Raw genomic sequence first — 25156 nt, forward strand, 5'->3', positions numbered from 1 at the left:
AACCTATTACACCCGAATTCTATGACTATCATCATCACCATCACTGGAGAAGCCAGTCTGTGACCAGTTTAATCAGGAATGGCTGCAGATTATGAGAACATTGAATGTATTACTCAGGGGCTAAAAACACAATAAAGCCAGTCCTTGGTCCTGTGGTAACAATGCGGGCTGTAGTCAAGTTAAATTTTTCTCACAGACCAACAAGGCCAACTTGACCTTCAAGACAGCTAATGTATGTCAAGGTAGGGCAGAAACAGGAACTTCAGTCCAGACATTTATTGGAACCTGAATCAAAGAGCAATGCCGCATATGACTTTTTTGGCTACTGATCAATCAACCTCAATCCAAAGATGCTGTTATCAGAGACAGTCAGGGAACCAGTTCTGTTTCCATATTTGAATATCCTCCTGACTCTAAATCTTACATTTTAATTAACACGAAAATGACATGCAAGTTGTCTATTTGTGCTGGAAATAGTCCTCTGTGCTCTGATATGTATGCTTACTGGATTAAGAAAAAAATCAATACACTGTATAAACATGAACAGCATTGCACAGAGGTTACATTAAATACTAATGGAAAGGAAACAAAAAATCTGTGTCTAAAGAGGACAAAGGGGATATTGATTAGTAATTTGTTTTCAAGATTCTTCTTTCATAGAAGACAAATGCTTTTTTTTTCTTTCAGTTTTAGGAAGAATGGGGAGATAGGGAATTAATGGTATCTAATCACCATCAACTGCCAGTCCCTAGTTTGGATGCATGTAATAGGTTCAATAGTGTCTTCCAAAAGGATATACCAAAGTCTTAATGCCCAGTACCTATAAATGTGATCATATTTGGAAATAAGGTCTTTGCAAACATAATCATGTTGAGTTGGAAACTGGGTTAGGGTGGTCCTAAATCTAATGAACATTCCTTATAAGGACAGAGAAATGCAGAGACAGATTCACACAGAGAGGGCCATGTGACCATGGAGGCAGAGATTAGAGTGATAGATACAACCATAGATTTTCAGGAGCCACCAGAAGCTAGAAAGAGAGAAGGATTCTTCCCTACAGCCATCAAAGGGAGCACAGCTCTGCCAACACCTTAATTTCAGACTTCTAGCCTTCAGAACTGTGACAGAATAAGATTCTGTTATTCTAAGCTCCCCAGTTTGTGATAATTTCTATGGCATCCCCAGGAAACTAATAAGGTGTGATATATGCTTTATATTATTCAATCTTCAGCAATTCTATTGGGGATGTATTATCCCCATTCTATTTATAATCGGTAAATGTAGATGGAAAGAGATTAAATAATCAAAGTCCACAGCTGAAAAACAGTCCTAACCCTGCTTGGCTCCAAAGTGCGTGTTCCCCCTAATAGATCAAACTGCTTTTGTCCAGGGAGTTGTGTGGTTTTCTAAAAGCATTTTTAGTTCCAACTTCCCATACCATGGTAGAAGTTAACCTGCCTGCTTAATGAAAACCAGAAACAAAGACTAGGACAGAATTACATGCAGGCAGGGTCACTGTACTGCAAAAGGCAGCAACAGATCTGTCTTCTCCTTTCCTACTTCATGAAGTAAAACTGGTCAACTGGATCAGGCCACCATGCTTTTCTTCCTCTTCCCACCTCTACCTTCTCTGAATATCCACCTGGTGTCTTGCCCTCCTTTGGCCATTCACATGGCCAAGAAGAGTCGAGGCAGCATTGCAGGGCATGGGAGCAGGACCTAATACCAATGCAGGAATGAATGCCTATATCTAGGAAGAAGGCAAGGGATAAGGTAAGCTCTACAGATCCTACCATCTTTCTCTCTTCTCTCTTGCAATTCCTACTTTCAGATACCAAGTGATAAGTGCATATAGGTAGAGACTGTCTGCTTGGGACAGGCCCACTCACAACTCACTTTCTTCTTTCATCCTTCATTTCTCAGTGTTGCTAAATTAAGCTAGGTCTTGCTCCCCTGATCTACCCAAAATGCCTCTGCTCTTCAACTTTCCTCCTCCATGTAAATAACTAAAGAAGACTAAGATCTCAAGATGTAGCTTTATGGGAAAAGATAGGCTCTACATAATTACTACCTACCATCTTTATCACCATCATTATACTCACCATGATTGCCATTATGATTATCACCAACAGTCTCACCATCACATCACTATCATCACTATCACCATCAGCAGCAGCAGCACTGTCACTATCATCATCATCATCATCATCACTTTATCATCACCATGACTATCATCATCACCATCACTATCACCATCATCACTATCATCCATCATCAACCATGCTACTACCATCATCATCACCATCACTACCATTGTCAGAACCATCATCAGTAACATCATCATCATAGCTGACATGTACTGAACAGACATTACTCTAGAGATGGTTCCAAGTGCTTTGCATGCATTCTTACAATAATACCACAAAATGGACACTGTTTTAGTCTGTATTTTACAAATTAGAATACAAAAGTACTAGTAAGTTAAATAAGTCACCCAAGATCACAGAACTAGTCAATAGTGAGTGAACCTGGGATTCACACATCCAGCAGTCAGGGCTAGTAGCCTTCATACACAGTGGCCTCTCCAGGGCTCAGGCTCCAGCCTGGCCTTTTACCAGGAGCCCTGCATTGGGTCATGAGGATCTTGGGTCACTGTGAATGTTGAGATTCTTATTATGAGTATACAGCTCACTCTTCTGGACTGACTGGTAGGGCAGGATTTTCAAAATCTCCCAGTAGCTGGCCAAAAGCTGTCACAATCCATTCTTCAAAACTACACTTAACCATCAGTATCTTTATTGAACTGTTTGCCAGTGGCCAGGGCTTACTCCTTTTCTAGTCTTTGAAACCATACTTGAAACTCAGAATTCTTACATCCACTTCATATGTGCTAAAACCAAGCTTTGCTATATCTGTGTTTGCTGAAACTCTCTATTTAAGTGAGCTACCAGGGGTAACTCAGTGTTTGGATGTGGTGATAAACTTTCTTGACATCTAGTTTATTCAGTGGGCCCAGGCTGCGTGCTGGAAGGACAAGGGAGAAACAGATCCAGGCCCTGCTCTGAGGCCCTCACAATCCTGCAGAAAAACACACAAGCAAGCAGGCTGAAGTGACACGGTGTGACTAGGTTGAAGCTAGAGACGCCTGGAGGAGTGGGGCTGGGAGGAGGGGCAGCCCTTAACCTAGCTCAAAAGACAAAGGAGGCTTTCCATGAGGGGACCCATGGGCAGGGGAGAATGAACCAGGAGGAGATCAAGCCAGGCAGAGAGAACAGCATAAGCAGGATGTGCAGATGAAGAGATGCAGCTCAGGTCCCAAAGGGCCTTCAAGAGCAGGTTAGTGATTCACGATATCATTCTAAGGGCTTGTGGGGGAATCAATACAGGGTTTTAGGCCAGGAAGTAACATGGTCAGATCAGTGTTTCAGAAAGATAAATCTGGCCACTGCATGACATCAGGCTGGAGGAGCACAAACTGGACATGACAGCCAAGGGAGTGAGGATGAAGACATGAAACAAGGCTGCAGGAAGCAGTAGAGTATGCTAGTAAAGACCACGGCCCTAGTCGGGAGTTCCACTCTCAGCTCTACACCCTACCACACTGTGGGACCCTGGGCCTCCCCTTCTGTAAGCTACAATTTCCCCAACTGTAAAATGAGTATTAAAACAGTGCCTATGTTTCCTTGCTAAGTTAAATGCAGAATTGCCATACAACCCAGCAATTCTGCTCCTAGGTGTATACCCCAAAGAACTGAAAACAGGTGCTCAAACAAAAATCTGTACCTGAATATTCATGGTGGCACTATTTACAATAGCCAAAAGATGGGTAAATCCCAGACGTCCACCACTTGAAGAAGAGATAAACAAAATGTGGTCCAGCCACACATGGAATAAGATTCAGCCATAAAAAGGAATGAAGTAGCTACAACATGGATGGACCTCGAAAATATTATGCTAAGGAAAGAAGCTGGACACAAAAGGCCACATTTCATTATATGAAATGGCCGGAACAGACAAATCTATAGAGACAGAAAGCGGATTAGTGGTTGCCAGGGGCTGGGGGTGGAGGGGAGATTGAAGAGCAACTGCTCAATGGGAACAGAGTTCCCTTTTGGGGTGATGGAAATATTCCAGACCTAGATAGTGCTATTGTCTGCTCAACACTGAACATACTAAATATCAATAACGGTAGATTTTACGTATGTGCACTTTACTACACACACAAAATAGGGCCTACTGGCTAGGGATGCAGCACACAGAGGTCAGTCAGTAAATCTGAACTGCTAGTACTACTACTTCCAGCAGCCTGGAGAGAAGGGCAAAAATTAGGGGAATATTTAGGAGACAGAGTCCACAGGATACAGTGAGTGAGCACAGAACAAATGTGTGTGATGCCAGAGATAGAGTCAAAAATATCCCTGGATATCTCTCTTGGGAGACTGGGTGCTGGTGGGACCCACCACCGCAGTGACAGGTGCAGAAATTTAAGCACTCAGAGCACTAGAAATCAGCCCCAAGTTAATCATACTTTTGAGATTTCCTCCAGAAATCTTGCAGCCAAATTCCACTGATAATCATTAGCAAGTACAGATTTCAAAGAGCCTATTTACCATAAACTTCATTAACGAAGAATAGGGAAAGAGAAGCCAGCTCAGTGATCCCAGCCTCCTCATCCCCAGGCCCTAACTTTCTCACTTGTCTGACAAAACTCATGCGCTATTACCATCTCTTTAATCATGTATTAGCTGAGAGCAGATTCCTTTGATGAGTTCCACCACTGCATTTATGAAGAGCAATGCTGCACACACACACACACACACACACACACACACAAAAGCCTTTCAAAAGGAATGCTTTAAATGCTTCTAATCTAACAGAAGTTACAAAAGCATGAGGAGGAATTGTTTATAGAGTTGGACTTCAATCATGTAATAAATCCACAGACTTATAGAAGCAAGAAACCAACATGTTAGCAATAGTCCTCTGACTATGGGATTATTATATTCCCATATATAATATTATATTATTATTTTATGCTTCCAACTTTCTCTGTGTGTGTCTATGTGATAGAGAGGGGGCATTTCCTCTAAATGTCCCAGTGGACACATATTAAATCCTACCCACCTACCCCCCAAAAGACAGAAAAAGTTTGGAGAAAAGAGAAGATCAGACAGAATTTCTCTGGAAGAGATTTTAGGGGTAACTTAGCTGGAATCCTCCACTTTGAGCTAAAGATCCAAGAAGCAGAGGGGATTCAGTGACTTGGGGAACTTTGCCCCACAGCCCTTGAAGAACAGCTCTGAGGGTAAAGAGTCTCTGGGGTTCCCAGCTGACAATTCTGAAGAGTGAGAGTTTAGGAGTCATCACTGGTAGAGGGAATAATACTTAAAAATGGAGCTTTGCTAAGGTACCCGTCTGGTGAAGAAGTGGATTTGAGAACAGATTGCACAGCTGGTCTCTGTTCCTTAACATAGGCTTCAAGCTTCAGGACCTCGGCCAGTTCCCACAGCCTCTCCACACCTGAATTTTTTTTTTTTTTTTTTTTAATATTAAACGAGAAAGTGAAACTAAATCATCTGTAAATCATTTGCTCTTCCAGGGCAAAAATTCTATTCTGATGTCACAAAAATGTATTAAATGCCAACCAGGAGAATAATCTCAAGAATAATCTCAATGTCACAGAATGACAAGGTTTATCAGATGTCCTGGTGTCATGGGATCCCAGCCAAGGGTGCTATACCAGCATGCCTGGGGGAAGGTTTAGGAATCACAGAGGTGCAGAATTGGTCAGGCTCCTGCAGGATGTTTATGAGCTGTCCAAAGCACAGGTAAGGAAAGAACAGCATATGCAAAACTGGAGCAGCGTGGAAAACCCAGGGACCCAGCAGCACCAGGTGATGGCACCTGGTGATGGCAGAGGCCAGCTTTTCTGATGGCTCCTGAATATTAACCTGAACTAACTGGGCTTAATCCAGCAGGGAATAGGGAGTCCCTCCAGAAAGAGAAAAGCAAGCAGGTTTGTTTTTTAGAAACATCACTATAGTGAGGACGATGGCTGGAGGGGAGTAGGATTGGACAGTGGGAGTAGGCTGGTTGGTAATCCACCCAAGAGATGACACAGAGAAGGTAGACATGATGATGTGTGACTGCACAACCTCATCCTCTAAGTGCAACTCAATGCCATGTGACTCTGCTAACAGTCACATGCTCCATCCATTGTGGTTGATCAAGGGCACTCACTGTAAATTCCTCTATTTGAGAAATTCTCATGTTGCATATAGCTATCCAAAGACACTTTCTTTTTCTTATTAATAGAAACTCTATGTATCAAAGGCGTTAATCCTTTTTCATGTCTGTGACAAGCAGTTTCCCAAATTTGTCACTTAACCTTTCTTAATGCTGTTTTTTTTTAAAGATATTTATTTATTTATTTATTTATTTATTTATTTATTTATTTATGAGGGAAAGCTTGAGCAGGGGGAGCGGCAGGCAGAGGGAGAGAGAGGAGCAGGCTCCCCACTGAGCAGGAAGCCAGATAAGGGGCTCAATCCTAAGACTTGGAGATCATGACCTGAGCTGAAGGCAAATACTTAACCAACTGAGCCACCCCAGGTGCTCCCTCTTAATGCTGTTTTTAAATGTACAATTTTTGGGATGCCTGGGTGGCTCAGCGGCTGAATGTCTGCCTTCAACTCAGGTTGTGATCCTGGATCCTGGAATCCCAGGATCGAGTCCCACATCAGGATCCCCACAGGGGAGCCTGCTTCTCCCTCTGCCTGTGTCTCTGCCTCTCTCTCTGTGTCACTCATGAATAAATAAAATCTTTTAAAAAATAAATAAATGTAAACTTTTCAACTATTTGAGCACTTAAATTTATGGTCTTCCTTCATGGTTCTCTTCATATCATATAATACTAACTATATTTACCTTTTACAAATCGTTTTACTGAGATTTTAATCTGATGCGGGAATTCATCTTTATTTTTTGTCCGAAAGATCCAACCAGTTGCCCACAAATTTAGGAAAGATATTCTTTTCCCATTGATTTGAAATACCCATCTTACTATAAGTATGTCTGTGTACATATTCTATTCTGTTCCATTGGTCTGGCTTTTCTGGAAGAGTGGCATACTACATTAATGTAGCTTTATAATTTTTTAATATCTCCTAGGGAAAATCCTCCCATATCATTTCATTGTCACAATGTTCTCATCTGGTTTCACAAATTTATATTTTCAGGTGAAACTGATGAATTTGATCACATATCTCCCCCCAAAGCCTATTGAAATTATTATTGGAACTGCATTTTACATGAATTTGGGGTGATACAACAGTTGTTTTAAATGGCTCTCTCTTGATTAGATCTGAGGTCCTCATTCTCTGGGTCCCTGCCCTGGCACCCAGCCCTTTTGAGGACACATGGAATCAACACAAGAAGCTGTAGGGAGATCCAGCACAATCTGAACACCAATGTCCAGCACGTACAGTGTGATTTTTCTTTTTCCTCCCAGACACTCGTCAGGCAGCAGACAGAAGGGGCAAGAGGATCTCATGATACAAAATGAGAAGCAATTTCCTGGGGCCTTACTTTCCTTGGCTGACACCTGCTAGTTTCACCCTCAGGAACGTAACAGAAAATAAATGAGCCGATGGGGTCTCCTAGGGTTGCAGAGTTTCCCAATCTACATGACGGATGCTCTTAATGCCTTTATTTTATGTTTTAGCTGCATGATGGAGTGCCAGGGGAGCCACTGCCCTGCTCTTCCTACTCACTCTGGCACTTTCCTAGTGTAATGATGTCACCTCGCAGGTGCCCAAGTAGGCCTGCTAGAACACAAGGTAACTGGCAAGGGACTTGCCTCATCCACATACGTGTATCCACTGGTGCCAGGCACTGGGCTTGCACCCAGGAGACCTGGGTTCACATCCAACCAACAGTCCAACTGGCTCAACTTCAATGTCAGATCCTCAGTGGCATATTTTAGAACACGCTTCCTCTATCTTTAACTGTCTTTTCCTTTAACTACATCCAGCTGAATTCTTACCTCCTCCATGAAGCCTGCCATCTACCCACCACTCTTTACTGTCACTATCTGCAGCATGTGTGGCCTGGATTTTCATAACCTCGCAATTCAATCATGGTATTTGTGTATTGCTTGACCTTTTTTTGTTTGTTTTTCTCATTTAATGTCTCGGTGAGGGCAGGGGGGACAGTGGGAGGGGAGTGATCTGAGTCTCCAGGCTGCCCCAGACATCACTACACCCTGAAATTTGCACTGGGCCTGACTCACACACATCTGCATGATCCCCGTGGGCATCTGGGCACAAGACCCTGATACTTGAGGTCCATTCATGATTATCACAGGACACCTGCAGGGGGTGGTGTCTGCTTGTACATATAATAATAATACCAGGGACACCTGGATGGCTCAGCGGTTGCGTGTCTGCCTTTGGCTCAGGGTGTGATCCCGGGATTCTGGGACCGAGTCCTGCATTGGGCTCCCCATGGGAAGCCTGCTTCTCCCTCTGCCTATGTCTCTGTCTCTGTGTGTGTATCTCTATCTCTCTCTCATGAATAAATAAAATCTTTAAAATAATAATAATAAATAATAATAATTCCAAAGACAGTGGCTGGTGTTAACTGAGCACTTATAAAACGCCAGGCACTGTGCCTAGTGCTTTACACACATCAATCCATTTACTCTGATGACCACCCAATGAAGTGGGTACTATCATCACCCATTTCACAGCTAGGAAATTGTGAATAGGGAGGTAACTAACACACCCACAGACATATACAATCAGTAGACAGACAGGGACTCAAAACTGGACCCTTGGCCCAAGAACCTGGTGTCCCCACAACACTTTATGGCTGCCACATTTGTATACCTCATCTTCCCACTCAATGGTCATCTCCCTGAACGTGGTCCACAGTGTAGAGTCAGTCACCTGGACCAGGGCAAAGGGTGGAAATCCAACCCAGTGCTCTGCTGCCAAACTGTGCATCCAGGGGCCTGCACCCCAGAACAAGCACCTACTCCTGTTGCCCTTAAAGGCAATGTGTGGGCTGGAGGCTGCCCCAAAGACATGGGTATGGCTCATTTCCATCCACATGAGAGGGCCTGGGATGTGGAGGAAGGGCTCATAAACATCAATTAAGTGAATGTTCTCTGACTTCTATTACAATCATGCAGGGACCAGACACCCACTCCACCGAGTGGCAATCACCAGCATTGATGACAATCAGCAATCTGCTCAATCAAGGCTATTTACCTATTGAGTGCCCTGCAGAATGTAAGGTACAGGGTAGGGCACAAGGATGAAGCAGACACGGCCCCACCCTCCAGGAGCTCCCAGAGCAGCCAGGAAGACTGTTGGCACTTGTCTTCTGGACTCCCCTCTCTCCTGCCTGCCCCCATCCCCCAAAGACCCTTCCTTTGCCATAGCTGACTTGGATTTTGTCTCCATCTCTTTGGGGCAGGGATTCAGCTCCTTAGGAGGCAGTGTGGCCCAGTGCCCAATAACAGGGCTCTGGAGACAAAGTGCCTGTGTTCAAATCCCAGTTCCAACCCCTATGAGAAAAGCACACACACAGCATCTCCAAGACTGCTGCCCTCAGAGGGGCCGTGGCTGGTATCTAGAAACTTGGATTTGGGGAGAGTTCCCACCATGCTCTGATAAGAGTGGCTCACTGCGCCTAAGCTGTCAAGCAAACAACGTGGATTACACACTGAACACATTTCTCCTGGGAGTCCAAAACCATGGTATATGCCAGCCCAAGGGTATCTGTGTGCCCAGGCCCCAATAAAAACCCTGGTGTGGGTCTCTGATGAGCTTTCCTGGTGACAACATGTCACAGTCACACTGTTTTCTGGTGAACACTGCATCCTGTGTGACTCTGCTGGAGGAGGATTCTGGAAGCTGGTGCCCAGTGTCCTCCAGATTTCACCCAGTGCACCTCTGCCCTTTGCTGATTTTACTTTGCATCCTTCTTGGTAATAAATCAGCCGCAAGTATGACTATGTGGAGTCCTGTGCCCTCTTGGTGAATCACTGAGCCTGGGAGTGATCCTGGGAACCCTGGTACACTAGCTGGGTGACCCTGGGCAAATTACTTGACCTATATGTGCCTCGGTTTCCCCATCTATGAAATGAGGGTAATTTTAAAATAGAATCTATCCCCCAGGATTGCCCACACAATTCATCATATGTAAATTGCTCAGAATGTCTTCAGTCCCCAGCAGGTGCTGAAGCGATGCAAAGTGTGGTTATACAGTGAGTAAACACTATATTGCCCAGATGGAGGGGCCATCCAGGAAACCAGACTGACAGCCTCTGGCCACACTTGGGGACCCCACACTGCGCGGTGTGTCTGGGCCAGCAGCCGCCCCCTCCCTTTGGCTCTGAGGACAGCCAGACACCAAGACATCAGAGGCATGAGAAGACACACTGGGGTGTCAGGTGGCTGTCCAGCTCAAGTATTTTCTCTTACCTTTATCTTTTCTTCTGCTGTTATGGTGAAAAGGGCTTTTAGTTGGGTCTTGTTCTAGAAAAAGAAAAGAGAAGAAAACACTTCCGTCAACAGGTTTTGGAATGTGACATATGGGGTATCATTTGGTATTATTTGCAACCTGCCCTGCCTGGAGCTGCAGCAGGCCCCTCCCTGACTGTGGGGGACTGGGTCCTGTGGGGGTCTTAAAGTCCCTTCAGGGGGAAGAGCAGAGCCTCCTCTAACTGAGGAGAAAGCTCAGGCAGTGTGCGCTCTGGTGAAACGCCAGGGTTGGAGTCAGGCCGGATGGGAGCTGAGGATGGACTCCAAAGTTCAGCAGCCCCCAACACAGCAGCCCCTCGTCCTCTCCAGCATGCTTCTTGCAGAAAAGGTGCAGACAACAGTGAGGGGTCCTGCTCTGCTGAGGCCACCTGCCAATGTGATGTGCCCCACCCCCAAGGCTCCATGGGGTCTGTTCCTCTTGCCTTCGAACCATCTCTGGTTGGCAGCTAGGGGAAAACGGAAGGGTGTCAGGCCAGCTATCTGTCCAAGCCCATGGTATCTCAGGAGACGTGCCATGAGAACACGCTTCCCCCTGGGGACACAGGCACCGCCGAAAGGCAGTTCAGGGTGGTGAGTGGTTCATGCCGGCCTGCCTGGGCTCACACCTGGCTCCATCACTCACAGCAGACTGACTTCAGGCAAGGCACTGACTTCTCTGTGTCCCATTTGTGCCACCTGCAAAATGGGAATCCTATTCAACTCATACAGTTGCTGTGGGAATTAAATTAGCTAATAGAGAGTCTAGGAGTGTGCCTGGCACACGGAGTGACCACCAAAAGTATTCTAGTCATTGGCTAGAGTTGGTGGTGGTGATAATTGGTGTGGATAACCTGGCTTTGAGGCTTGGAGCTTGAAGACCAGGGAGCAAGGCAACCCTGGTGTCATTCCATCATGGCTGTTTGAATTGCCTCTGTTTGGGGAATATCCCAACACCCTTTTTCGTGAATATCCTGATGCCCTGTGAGTTTCGGGGTCCGGCCCTGGACACCTGAGGCTGCATTCAGAAGCCCACACTCAAGATCACAGTTTTTTATTCTCTTCCCACTTTTGGCCCCTCCACCCTGTGTTTTCTGACACCCAAGGTCTAAGCAGAGAGAAGCTTCAAGTGTGCTATGAAGCTTGACCTCATCTCTTTGCAAAACGTAAATCCTCACCTCTGTGCTTACTACAGAAACTTCAAGGCTTGCGAAACCTGTTTTAGATCACAGCATGAAGTCAGAAAACACAGGCCAAGCAGAGTACGGGGTGACTGTGTAAGCGGGCAGGATGTTTACATAATCCCTTATAAGAGGCTTGACATGATTGCTCTAGGTCCTCCCCCTCTCCACCATGTACCATGTAGGGCCTGTTTCATCTAACTCTCTCTGATGCTGGGGGACGTGTGCGTGTTTGAGAAAGCAGCTTCCAGCTCCAAACACAATGCACCTCTGTCAATACCACCTCCTGCTGGAGAATTCATGAGTGGGAATGACAGCTGGCTCCCCTTACCTGCCGGGGATGCATTCCAGGAAGCCCAGTGGATGCCTGAACTCCCAGACAGTAGTGAACCTTAGATACGCTGTTTTTTCCTATACACGCATCCAATTTAATTGATAAATTGGGCACAGTAAGAACCTGACGACAATAACTAGAAATAGAACAATTACTACAATGCACCATGGTAAGAGCTATGTGAACGTGGGCTCTCTCTCTCTCAAAATGCCTTTTGTCCTGTACCCACTCGCCCTTCTGTTTGTGATGACGTGAAACCGCCTGCTCTCACCATCGCTGCTATTACCCTCACGCAATTCTAACAAGTGAACAGGAGAACGGAGCCAGGGGAGAAGCTTCCTGCTCCTCTCGTTGTTGGGGAGGGGACTCTGAACCCCTCTCTGGGGTTCAGCACCACTTGTGAAGCACAGCTGAGCAATGGTTCTCAGGCGCAGCTGTGTCAGAGGTCACCCCTTCTCCACTGGAGGATTCTATCCTGTCGGGCACCTGCCTGTTTAATAAATAACTGTTACTGTTTTTTCCTTTGTCTTAGAAAACATCTTGGGAATGACTGACCAGCAGAGCAAACCACTGCTCTCACGTGCAGCTGATAAAAGTCTCACTGAGCCCTAAATACACTTGACCTTCTATGGATGATCATGGATGGTCTATGGATGGTCATGGACAAAAGCCTTGCAGTCACCCGAGGGTCAGGCAATTCCAACCAGGTGAAGTAACTTGAGAACAAGGTACATGAGCTCCTTGTCAACTTCCAGCACATATTCCCTCAGCAAACACTGGTCTCCCAGGACTCTTCTCTATGGCAGGATCTACATCGTGGCGATACTGTTGGTCGACCAGGGCCAGCAGGCAGAGGCCCAGCACACAGACCAGTGAAGCCCAGAAGTCTGGAATCTTTAGGAGGGCAGGTGCGCACTTCACTCTCCACCTGCAGAATGGCCCAGAGAGCCCCAGACAGTTTGGAGGGAGTAGAAAATTACAGGCTACTGTAGACCGACACATCTCACTTGTCCCCACATAAGAATGGAGACACTGGTATGATCATTGCCTTTTTGAAGACAAGGAAACTGAGCTTCAGAGAAGTTAAGAAATAAAACTTGCCCAAGATTCATTAGTTTACTATTCATTCATTTATTTAACATTTACTGCACATTTACTGTGCATGGCTCTATTTTTGGCACAGAGAACACAGGTGTCAATAGGAAAGACAAGGTCCCTGGTCTCATAGAGTGAGTAGGGGTGGGGGTTCCCTAAGGAAATAAAGTCAGTGTGATGGACAGACAAGGCACCAAGCAAGGGAACAGATGGGTGGCCCTGGAGTGAGTGAGGAGCCCCTCCATTCCACCTTCCCATCATTCCCCTCCCCCTCCCATCCTTCCCCTACCTCCCCGTCCTCCCCCTCCATCCCTCCCTCCCATCCTCCCCTACATCCTTCCATCTCATCCTCCCCTCCATTCCCTTCCTCCCATCCTCCCCCTCCATCCCTCTCCCACATCCTCCTCCTCCTCCATCCCCTCCATCCCCCCTCCATCCCCTCCCACTCCACTCCTCCATCCTCCTCCTCCATCCCCTCCATCCCCCCTCCATCCCCTCCCACTCCACTCCTCCATCCTCACCCCCACCCCCCTTCCCCAGGTGCTTCCAGGGGCTTGAGGTCCTAAAGCTCTGGCAGGAGGAGGTGGAGACTTTCAGTTTTGTTGAGGTTCTGAATTTCCACCGCTGGTTTCTGTCACCTTCTTTTTTTTTTTTTTTTTTTTTTTTTTTTTCTGTCACCTTCTTCAATTCTGATTTTAACTTACTTGGTTTCCTGTACTCCGAAATTGGGGCGGTATTTCTTCTGGGCGATTTTATCTCTATTTTTGTATCTTTCTTTGTCCTCTGTTCCTGACTTTGTACCTAATTATTTTCTGAGACATTTGTCTCTTCTGACAGTTTGATTTAATAGTTTCCTTGTAGCTGGTCTTTACCTTTTTGGAATCTTCCTTTTTATCTCATTTTGTCTCAGATTTTTTTTTTCTTATTGCAGCAGCAAAGCTACACACAGGTCCTTGAGCCTCGCGTGAAAGGGGCCACAGCTGTGTGGGCCAATTCGGATTCTGTCCCGTGACCTGGGCTGTCACACTCAGAGCCTCACCCTCCCCATCTAGTCAAAGGTCCTTTCTCCAGAAGCTGAAGTCAGAACCGAATGACCAAAGTAACTAGAGCATGAGCTCCTTAATGGCAAGGACGCCATCTCCTACTCCTGCATCTCCAGGATGCGCATGGTACCCAGCACGGCACCCAGCACAGCACCCAGCATGGCATACAACCAACCATGTTCGCTGCCTACACAGATTAAAAGGCGAAGGAACCATGAACATACTAACAGTAATGGTGTCACAGGCTGAATCGTGTCCCCTCAGAATCCATATGCTGAAGCCCTGGCCACCTAAGCACTTCATGTGTATTTGGAGGTGGGGACTCTGTTGTTGTTATTTATTAATGTTTTTAATAAGTTTTTAAATTTTTATTTAAATTCAATTAATGAACATATAACATATTATTGGTTTCAGAGATAAAGGTCAGTGATTCATCTGTTGCATACAACACTCAGTGCTCATCCTCTCACTCAGCTACCCCACCCACCACCCCTCCCCTCCAGGGACCCTCTGTTTATTTCCTACAGTGAAGAGTCCCTCATGATTTGTCTCCCTAATTTCATCTTGTTTGATTTTTTTTCTCTCTTCCCTTATGACTTTACAGAGGAGAGTAACCTGAAATAAGGTCATTATGGCGGCCCTGATCCCATCTGACTGGTGTCCTTGGAATAAGAGGGCATTAGGACACACTGAGGGACACCTGCGTGAGGACATGGGGAGAAGAGGCTGTCTATGCATTGTGGAGGGAGGCCTCGGGAGAAACCGACCCTGCTCACACCTTAATCTCAGAATTCCAGCCTCCGGGATCATGAAAAAACTGACTTCTTTTGCTGTTAAAGCCATCTAGCTTGTGGAACTTTGTTAAGGCAGCTCATTGCAAACTCGTACAAATAGGAACTACTGGTTGAATGCTTACTATACCAAGACACAGTGAAAATAACTTAAATCTACTGATTGCTTATCTTTATAATAACCCTATGTCAGACCCACAGAAGTTAAGTAATTACTAGAGGTCCCAATGATATGCTAAGGGAGCCAGGTTCACAGCAGAGCGTGTGAGATTCCAGGGACTACACACTCATCTGGAATTCAGTATCACGGAGGGAGACAAGGATGAAGGAAGGAAACAGGGAAGGAAGGGAGGAAGGAGGGAGGGAGGAAGGAAGGAAGGAAGGAAGGAGGAGAGAGAGAAGGAAGGGAGGAAGGAAGGAAGGAAGGAAGGAAGGAAGGAAGGAAGGAAGGAAGGAAGGAAGGAGAGAGGGAAAGAAGGAAGAAGGAAGGAGGAAAGGAAGGGAAGAGGGAAAGAAGGAAGGAAGGAAGGAAGGAAGGAAGGAAGGAAGGAAGGAAGGAAGGAAGGAAGAAGCAGGGAAGGAAGGAGGGAAGGAAGGAGGGAAGGAAGGAAGGAGGGGAGGAGGAGGGAAGGAAGGGAGAGGGGAGGAAGGAAGGAAAGAAGGAAGGAAGGAAGGAAGGAAAGAAGGAAGGAAGGAAGAAGGAAGCAGGGAAGGAAGGAAGGAGGGGAGGAGAGAGGGAAGGAAGGAGGGAAAGAGGGAAGAAGGAAGAAGGAAGGAAGGGAGAGGGGAGGAAGGAAGGAAGGGAGAGGGGAGGAAGGAGGGAAAGAGGGAAGGACGGAAGGGAGGAGGGGGAGGAAGGAAGGAGGAAGGAAGCAGGGGAGGAAGGAAGAAGGAAGGAGAGAGGGAAGGAAGGAGGGAAAGAGGGAAGAAGGAAGGAAGGAAGAAGGAAGCAGGGAAGGAAGGAAGGAGGGGAGGAGGGAAGGAAGGGAGAGGGGAGGAAGGAAGGAAGGAAGGAAGGAAGGAAGGAAGGAAGGAAGGAAGGAAGGAAGGAAGAAGGAAGGGAGAGGGGAGGAAGGAAGGAGAGAGGGAAGGAAGGAGGGAAAGAGGGAAGGATAGAAGGGAGGAGGGGGAGGAAGGAAGGAACGAGGAAGGAAGCAGGGGAGGAAGGAAGGAGGAAGGAGGGAAAGAGGGAAGAAGGAAGAAGGAAGGAGGGGAGGAAGGGAGGAGGGGGAGGAAGGAAGGAAGGAGGAAGGAAGCAGGGAAGGAAGGGAGGAAGGAGGAAGGAGAGAGGGAAGGAAGAAGGGAAGGAGAAAAAGAAGGAAGGAAGGAAGGAAGGAAGGAAGGAAGGAAGGAAGGAAGGAAGGAAGGAAGGAAGGGCGGGAGGGAGGGAGGGGCTCCCAGACACCGTGCTCTAAGTGTCAAAGCTTCTAAAACAACAGTGAGTATTGTGGCCATTGCTGCTATAAACATCGGGGTGCAGGTGTCCCGGCGTTTCATTGCATTTGTATCTTTGGGGTAAATCCCCAACAGTGCAATTGCTGGGTCGTAGGGCAGGTATATTTTTAACTGTTTGAGGAACCTCCACACAGTTTTCCAGAGTGGCTGCGTGGTTTATGTATACAATGGAATATTACTCAGCTATTAGAAATGACAAATACCCACCATTTGCTTCAACGTGGATGGAACTGGAGGGTATTATGCTGAGTGAAGTAAGCCAGTCGGAGAAGGACAAACATTATATGTTCTCATTCATTTGGGGAATATAAATAATAGTGAAAGGGAATATAAGGGAAGGGAGAAGAAATGTGTGGGAAATATCAGAAAGGGAGACAGAACGTAAAGACTGCTAACTCTGGGAAACGAACTAGGGGTGGTAGAAGGGGAGGAGGGCGGGGGGTGGGAGTGAATGGGTGACGGGCACGGGGGGTTATTCTGTATGTTAGTAAATTGAACACCAATAAAAATAAATTAAAAAAATAAATAAATAAAACAACAGTGAGGACACAGAAAGCAAAGGGAGGAGGACATACCTGTGCGGAGCTCTGAAAGGTGAGCTGGGCAGGAAGCAGGAGGACCTCTCCGCTGCCCACTTCCCCGGCCTTGATGGAGGCTGTGTAGCTGACCGAGAAGGAGTCTCCCACTGCTCAGAGAGAAAGCAGGCGTGAATGGAGAGGGGCCCATGGGTCCGCCGTGCCCCAGAGGAGCCCCACGTCAATGGAGGCCGCCAACACAACTACTCTCACAGCCACAGCCACCGTGGACAGCAGGGGCGCCGCTCGGGGCTCGGGGCCAGCAGTGGGGACGGTGCGTGCCCGCTCACAGGGCCCCTCTTTTTCACCTGAAGAGGCTGTCAGCAGGTGCAAGGAGCTGGGTGACCCCCTTCTGCCCCTGTGCTGTCTCACCTGGGGACCCCCTGCCCCATCCAGCACTGCCCAGGACTGGGTAGTTCAGTCTTCCTAACCTGGGGAACATTTAACTCCCACATTTGGGAAATCCAGTATCAAGGCAGGAATCTATTTATTCTCCCAAATTCCTGTTCACACAACTAAAGAAAAGTGTCTTCATGGGACTTTTGGGCCTCGGTGGGCAGATGGACACCAAGTACTACTCTGACCCCTCCGGGCAGCGGGTTCTGTGAGCACAGCAAGGGGCTCCAGGAGGCGGGATGTGGCACTGTGGGTTCACTGTGGGGCTCCCTCCAGCTCCGTGGTCTCTATCTAGCTGGCCCTCGATTGCTTCACTACAAAATGTAACTGTTTGTATTTAAGGGGAAGCTTCCCTGGGACACAGGGTTTGCAGCTCTAAGCGATCCGAAAACCCCGGCTCTCCAGAGAAGGCAGCTCTGCTCCCAGACACAGGTTGCACTCAGGGCCCAAGGTGAACAAAGAGCTGGGAAAGAGAGGAACCCCAGGCGAGGGTGGCCAGGGACGGAGGGGTCACCACTATAGGTTTCTTGTTTTGCAAGAGGCAGCGTGCTCTCAGCCCCGCCTCCTGGAGGGACCCTCCCATCTGATGTTGGAGACATCCTGCCCACCTCCTGCTGACCTGACCTTCCCAGGTGGGCTCCAGGCACCCAGCTGAGCCGGAAGCCACTTCATAAACTCCCACCCAAAGGCACATCTCTGTCCCGGTTCTGACAGACGCCTCCAAACCTCAGCCACGGCGCAGTGGAAGCGCAGAGTGCTGGGCCTAGGGACACGGCTGTGCCCTGCCAGAGCTGACACCGGCTTCTTATCTGGACGGGGTGGTGATGGGGCTGAGGCTATGATACTTTTGGTTTTTTTTTAACAGCTTTGAGATAAAATTTATGTATCACCCAGTTCATCTGTTTTAAGTGTGCAATTCAAGGAATTTCGTGTATTCAAAGCTGTGCAACCATCACCACAATCTGATTTCAGAACATCCCCGTCACCCTAACAGGAAACCTCATGCCCAAAGGCAGTCACTTTCCACAGCCACCCTAAGGCCTAGGCAACCACTAATCTGGTTTGGGGGTAAGGGAGATAATGATTTGTCTTTCAGGACATCTCCTAGAAATGGAACCGTATAATACATGTTGTTCGTGTTCAAGTTATTTCACCGAGCAGATTTTTTTTAAGGTTCATCTATGTTGTACATGAATCAGTACTTCTTTCCTTCTTACTGTGAGTCCTAGTCCATTGTGGGGACAGACACAGGATGCTCTCCTGTGTCCCCTTAACTCTGCAATGTGGTTTATGTATACAATGGAATATTACTCAGCCATTAGAAATGACAAATATCTACCATTTGCTTCAACGTCGATGGAACTGGAGGGTATTATGCTGAGTGAAGTAAGTCAGTCGGAGAAGGACAAACATTATATGGTCTAATTCATTTGGGGAATATAAATAATAGTGAAAGGGAATAGAAGGGAAGGGAGAAGAAATAGGGTAGGAAAATATCAGAAAGGGAGACAGAACGTAAAGACTCCTAACTCTGGGAAACGAACTAGGTGTGGTGGAAGGGGAGGAGGGCGGGGGGTGGGGGTGACTGGGTGACGGGCACTGACTTGACGGGATGAGCACTGGGTGTTATTCTGTATGTTGGCAAATTGAACACCAATAAAAAATAAATTTATTACTAAAAAAAAAAAAAAAAAAAAAGAAGTAAGGCACAGGGATGTCTGGATGGCTCAGTGGTTGAGCGTCTGCCTTCAGCCCGGGGCATGATCCTGGAGTTCCAGGATTGAGTCCCACATCAGGCTCCCTGTGTGGGGTCTGTTTCTCCCTCTGCCTGTGACTCTGCCTCTCTCTCTGTGTCTCTTACGAATAAACAAAATCTTAAAAAAAAAAAAAAAAAAAAAAAAAGAAGTAAGGCACATGAGAAACCTGGTGTTCAATTTATTCAGCTCCCAAGACAAAGGAGCTACACCACTCTGCTGCTGCAGGAACCACAACCCCTTCCAGACAGCTACAAATCTCTGGGCAGTGGTGGGGGGTGGTGTATGTGTGTGTGGGGGGGGTGGTGGGGGTGGATAGGATAAAATATTGGGAAGAGAGAGTATGGGGAATTTTAATTTAATTAGAAAATGTTGGACTTCAAACTTATAAGAGCAAATATTTTGATCTCAGATTTTAATTCCTTATAGCCTCAAATATATTTGGGTTTCAATTTGTAGGGGATTCGTTCCTAAGACCTTTCACTTTTCCCTGAGAATCTGCAAAAGGGAGGTGTTGGCAGGTCACTGCTGGAGGATCTTCCTGCAGATGAAGTCAGGGTTGTCCCCTGAGGTCACTGCAAAACTCTTGACATAGGGCGTCCCTTCCTCACCCAGCAGGGCACCCCACCCACTGGGAGGTCTGGGTGGGCACTGCAGGTCAGCCGATCTGACCCCGGGAGTGGGCTGCTGGCTGAGAGTGCCCGCCTGCAGTGGCCAGTGGGTGACAACGCCCACCCTGCTCTGCCGGCCAGTGAGCAGGGCCGCCTGACTGCCCTAAGCCTGTGCTCCAGCTCTGCCTACACCTGCCACAGGGCTCAGGGTTAGCCCCTCATAGGCTATCAGGTGCTTCATTGCTCAATGTGCTGAGACCTCAAACAAACAAACAAAACGTAAAGGCAGAGGAAAAATGAGTGCTGAGCCTATGGAACCACCTGGATTTTTATTTTAAAAATCCTCAACACCTTCATTTTATTTTTACGCAATGGTAAATTGTGAGACTCACAAAGACAGCGTGACCGAAATGACTGATGATACCACAGTGAAGGTCCCTCACCCTGGCACAGTGGCTTATTGCCCGCATAGTGTGCCGCCGTGTGCCAGCCCTATGGACCCTACAGGGTGCCCCGAGGCAGACAGAGGAGACTTCATGGCCTGCGATGCCCAGAGCAGGAGGCTGAGGATGAGGGGGTGCCTTGCACCCGCTCCCCCGGGGAATGAACAGGATGCCACTTCCGCTGGGGCCATCACCTGTGCTCCACATGACACCCCCCCAAACACACACACACACATGCAGAATAAAAACAATCACCACAAAATCGCTACTGGCACGGGGAACGCTTCTGTAGGTCAGGCTTTCAGTGCATTAACCCCCTCCTCCTTACAGCCGTATCCTGAAGCAGGCATTGTCACTGTCCCAAGTCACGGAGAGGAGGCTGGTGTTGGGGACATGTGGCAGGCAAAAGTCAGGGTTGGTGGGGTTCAGAATGCAGTGTGGACAGGCACGCGGCCCCAAGCTGGGCAAAGCACAGGAGGGCAGGTAAGTGAGGTGCAGGGGAGGGGAGGGGGGCCTCCCGAGCAGACACAGGGGCACAGGGGATGCCGAGCTAACAGGCGGGGGAAAGTGATGAGTGTGGTCTGTCCGGCAGGAGCACAGATGCTGGAAGCCGCTGGGGAACTGAGAGGAGAGAGGCAGGCCTGCTGGACCAGGGGCTGGGAGGGACCCAGGCAGAGCCAGGGCACATCACCTCACTTGGTCTCTGCTCCAACTCTGCTCATGGCCCCATGTCCTGTTCTCTCAACACTAGCTTAAGGACTAGTGGGATTTATTTTTATATCTTAGAGGGAAGGCACGAAGGATCACTTGGTTGGGACACATCCTAACAGTTTTTATGACACTGCTGAAACCACGGCCAGCAAAGAGGTGGCTGCTTGTGGGCCAACTCTGCTGGCAGCTTCTGTCAATAGTCAAGGTCAAGAAGGGCTCTGAGGCCCTGTCTAGGCTCAGTGGGAGCGTGTGGCATGATTGAGCAATATGGGCCATCACAGGGAAGCGGAGAGGTGAGTCCTGAGCACGTGACAGGCACTACAGCGTAATGGGTACAGGGTGCACAGTCTTTTCCTCTGTAAATGAGACAGGTACCCAGAGTCAAAGATATTTCACCATCCCAAGAAAATGGACAGTCCTGAAGTCATGGTAACAACCAATCCCAGAATTCACTTAAATCTGCTTAATAAACCAATGATAACTTTCCTCAGGAAACACACCTCTAAAGCCATCCAGTGACGGTGCTCTGAAAGCCAGCCCATCAGCGGGGAGGTACTCCCGTGGACACACTAGAACGTGCAGGAAGGTCTCGTGCACATGCTTCCAGGGCTGGTGTCAAACCACTCCCACCTGGACCCAGCACACCCCAACAGAAGCTGTGCATTTCCCTGAGGGATAACTCTCATCATCTGGCAAGGGATAGACTTGAACTCTATCTTTGGTTACGTCTGAAATGTTTCATAATAAAAATTAATATATAATAAAAATACCTACTTCTTAAAAACTCTTCCCCTAAATCCCACCTCTCTCTCTAACCTAAATTATAAATCCAGCTTTTTGGGTGCAGGTATTGAGTGGTGTCTCCTCTTTCAATACCTGATCATAAAGTCCTTTGTGAGCGAACACACGTCACGTGTTTAAGAACACGTCTGCTGTGCATCACACGCTCTGTCAGTATCTATGTTCGTTTTCCCTCCTTGACTTGATACACTGCTATCACTGCTATTACCTTGCAGAAACTTCTTTCTGAAAGCCTGGAATCCTGCCGAGGTCTTGTTTCCGGTCGACCCCCTAATGGAGAGGCCAGTGATGTTGTCGAGCAGGAGCAGGTCTGAGAGGTTGGTGGCCGCAGGGGTCCTGGTGTTGTCCACGAGCAGTCTCACCTGAGCTGTCTGCAATTCGCTCTGCCCGGACACCTAGGACAGGAGATGACAGGAGGGCTGTCATTTGCTGCTAAGTCCAACCTCCTAACGTGACCCCCAGCTCAGCTTCAGGCAGAAGGAGTGCCTGAGAATTTATCCGATGGGATTTCAAAGGCCCCAGGACTATTTTGGCTCATTCTCACTAAGCTGTTGCTTGGTGACAGTTTCAAAGTAACTGGGACCCTGAAATGCAGTAAGATTAATCCTACAGAGAAACAGAAGAAAAAATATTGAAGCACAGAACCACAGTCAGGCTGGGGAGACTGTGGCGATTGGTGTCACCAAGAAATGCAGACAAAGGCTCCTTGTGCTCTCATTTTGTAGGTTGAGCCCGGCCCCAGTGCCCTGCCCAGGGCATCTGCCTGCCATGTGACCTAGAGGATTGAGCAAGTCAGTGTCCAACCTCCAGGCCAGCCTCCCTCAGGTGGGCTCTGCTTGGTCGTGGGTTTGAACGGCTCGGCTGCTGCAAGTGGTCTGGTGGCCCAAGCAGCTCAGCTCTCCGCCTGGCCTCTGCAACCATGCCCTGTTCCCACTCTCTGATAAGCTTTTCCCACTACCCCTGCCCCACCTTCATCCAGCCCTGCCAGAAGGGATGCAGGAGCTGGGGAAAGAGGGAAAAAATGTCTATATATGCCGGTACACATGCACACACACTCACACATATGGCAGAAACATCCCTAGGAGGACGTAGGAGAAACTGGTAGCACCAGTTTCCGGCACTGTATCTAGGGAGGGGAACAGGACGGCTGAAGGCCTGAGATAAATCGAGGGCTGTACAGCAGAGGGTTAACTCTGCAGGTGTGCACTGCCCAGACCCTGCACACCTCAAAGAAAGGACTGACCCTTGGCCAACTCCTGGGAGGTAAAGCCCTTGGACTATCTTGTGTGAGAAGAGCACCTTATACACCTGTGGCCTTGGGCCCCAACAGGCCATCTGTGCTAACAGGATGCTTAGAGGTGGGGGCCGTGAGCCAAGCTGTGTCAAGGTGACCTCTGGAGAGGCTGCAGACCAGTTACTGAGGCCAGCTGCATGGACACAGCATGCCTCCATGATGGGCTGCACCAAAACCCCCAGACATCAAGGTTTGAGTACACGTCCCTGGTGGACAATACTTGGTACGTGAAGTTACACGTCAGTGCTCCAGAAAATGAAACACCAGCCTCACTACTCTGCCAGGGCAGGACAAGGGGAAGCTTGCGCCTGGTCTCACAACTCCATCCTAGGTGCCTTTTACTTCGCTGACCTTAATATGCACCCTCTGCTGTAATAAACCGTAACTGTGAGACCACCAGCTTTCCTGAGTCGTGTGAGTCCTGCCAGCGAATCATGGAACCCGAGGGCAGTCTCCAGGACCCCCAACACAATGATAATGTGAAATGCCATCTCACAGGATGAGTAAGGATCAGAGGCTTTAAAGACGAGAATAAAATTTTTAAACTGTGAAGCACCGTATCAATCATGAAAGAAAATGCATCATTCTTTCTTTCCTGTTCAAAATGATCACAGTGCATTTTCACAAATGGGAGTTTAATTGCTACCGAAACTCTTGGCCCTGGTGCCATGATATGAAACAGAAAATCCCTTGTACATCACTTCATCCCTTATATGTCTGGACATGGGTGGATAACTCCATGACTTGCCAGTCCTAAATATATAACTCTACCAAGACATGATTTGGTCAAAATCCAACTATTTTCTCTCCAACTATAAGCTGCCTATGAATACCTACCACTGCACATTTCTGAAAAATCACTCCATCCTCAGCAGTTCCTTGCACATCTCTTGAGATGTCGCCATACTACAAAAAATACAGAAATGATTAAATGATTAGAAATGAAATGCGCGCTACCCATGTTTCATAAAAGCATTCGATCTAAAAAAAAGTAAAAGATTCATAAATACACACGAACTTTTAAAGGAAGGATAGAGATTTACTTCTTCTAGTTTAATAACTGCCTTAAGTAATCTTGAATGTTTTAAGAGACTACTAAAAGGATTAGAACATAAAGCCCATGAGGAACAAAGGATGTGGGCATGTGGTCATACCGGAGGTCTCTCCTAGTCTGGGGGATGCATGAGGACCCAGCATGCTGGAGATGATGCTTTGACAAAAGGAATGTGAGCAAGGAAAGTCCCACAGCAATGGCTCATGTGCCCTGCGTGGCCCTGGGGCACTGGCTGATGGGGTCCACTTGCCACACAGAGCAGTGGCCAAGCCAGCTCGGATCACAGTGCACTGGAGCCGCTGATACACCATCCCCGCAGGAGATCCCCCCAGGTCTGGCCTCCTCCATCTCTGCTGTGCTCCCCTGTAACATCCCAGAGGAAAGCCAGGGCCCACTCACCGGATGCCAGCCCCCACTGCCCCTCATAATCACAACCCATATCTGCTGGTCTCTCTCTTGCCACCTCCCGCCCTCGTCCCCCACCCCCCGGCCCCAGGGCATGGTCCTCATGCTACGGACATATCCTTTAAACTGAATCGGACATATCCTTTAAACTGAATCGGACTCTGACCCCTCACACCAGGGAAGCTGTCCTCGGCCACACCTCCGCCCTCTGCCCTGCCCACCTAGTTCCCTCAGTGGGAAGTTATGTGCCAACAAAGGCAGCCCTTAGTGATATAATCATCATAACAGTGGCTGTTACTTCCCAAATCCAGCCATATGTCCATCCCTTTACATACGTGGGTTCTATTGCTCCCATTTTACAGATAAGGAAACTTAAGGCTCAGGAAGGTTAACTCACTTGCCCAAAGTCACACGGGCAGGAAGCTAGGACTCTACTCTGGCTGTGTGACTCCATGTACTATGATTCTTCCACACATCCCCTCTCCAGAGCATGATCCTCTTATTGCACAGAAATAAGGCAGCAGAGAAGGGAAGCCATGTTCCTAGGACAGTGTAGACAATGTGCATGCAGCATCACACCAGCATTAGCCTGGTGCCCAGGCCCTGGACCCCAGTGTGCTCTCCAGCCACCACCTCCCCAATGCCTTTGACATGCCAGCACCCTGAGTCCAAGAGCCCTTGTGCAGG

At 47.9% G+C, this 25156-nt stretch overlaps 1 protein-coding gene across 1 annotated transcript in view; it reads right to left on the bottom strand.

Moving 5' to 3' along the window:
• The window catches only part of EVC2 (EvC ciliary complex subunit 2), a 126644-nt gene that overhangs the window by 88598 nt on the left and 12890 nt on the right, over positions 1–25156 (bottom strand). The window contains exons 4-7 of the mRNA XM_038533701.1: positions 23848–23916; positions 21925–22111; positions 17001–17110; positions 10491–10544 (exon numbers count right to left, since the gene is read on the bottom strand). Coding sequence (XP_038389629.1) covers positions 10491–10544; positions 17001–17110; positions 21925–22111; positions 23848–23916 — 420 coding nt within the window. The remainder of the gene's footprint in view (positions 1–10490; positions 10545–17000; positions 17111–21924; positions 22112–23847; positions 23917–25156) is intronic.

This window comes from Canis lupus, chromosome 3 (genome assembly GCF_011100685.1).
Source record: "Canis lupus familiaris isolate Mischka breed German Shepherd chromosome 3, alternate assembly UU_Cfam_GSD_1.0, whole genome shotgun sequence".
NCBI lineage: Eukaryota > Metazoa > Chordata > Mammalia > Carnivora > Canidae > Canis > Canis lupus.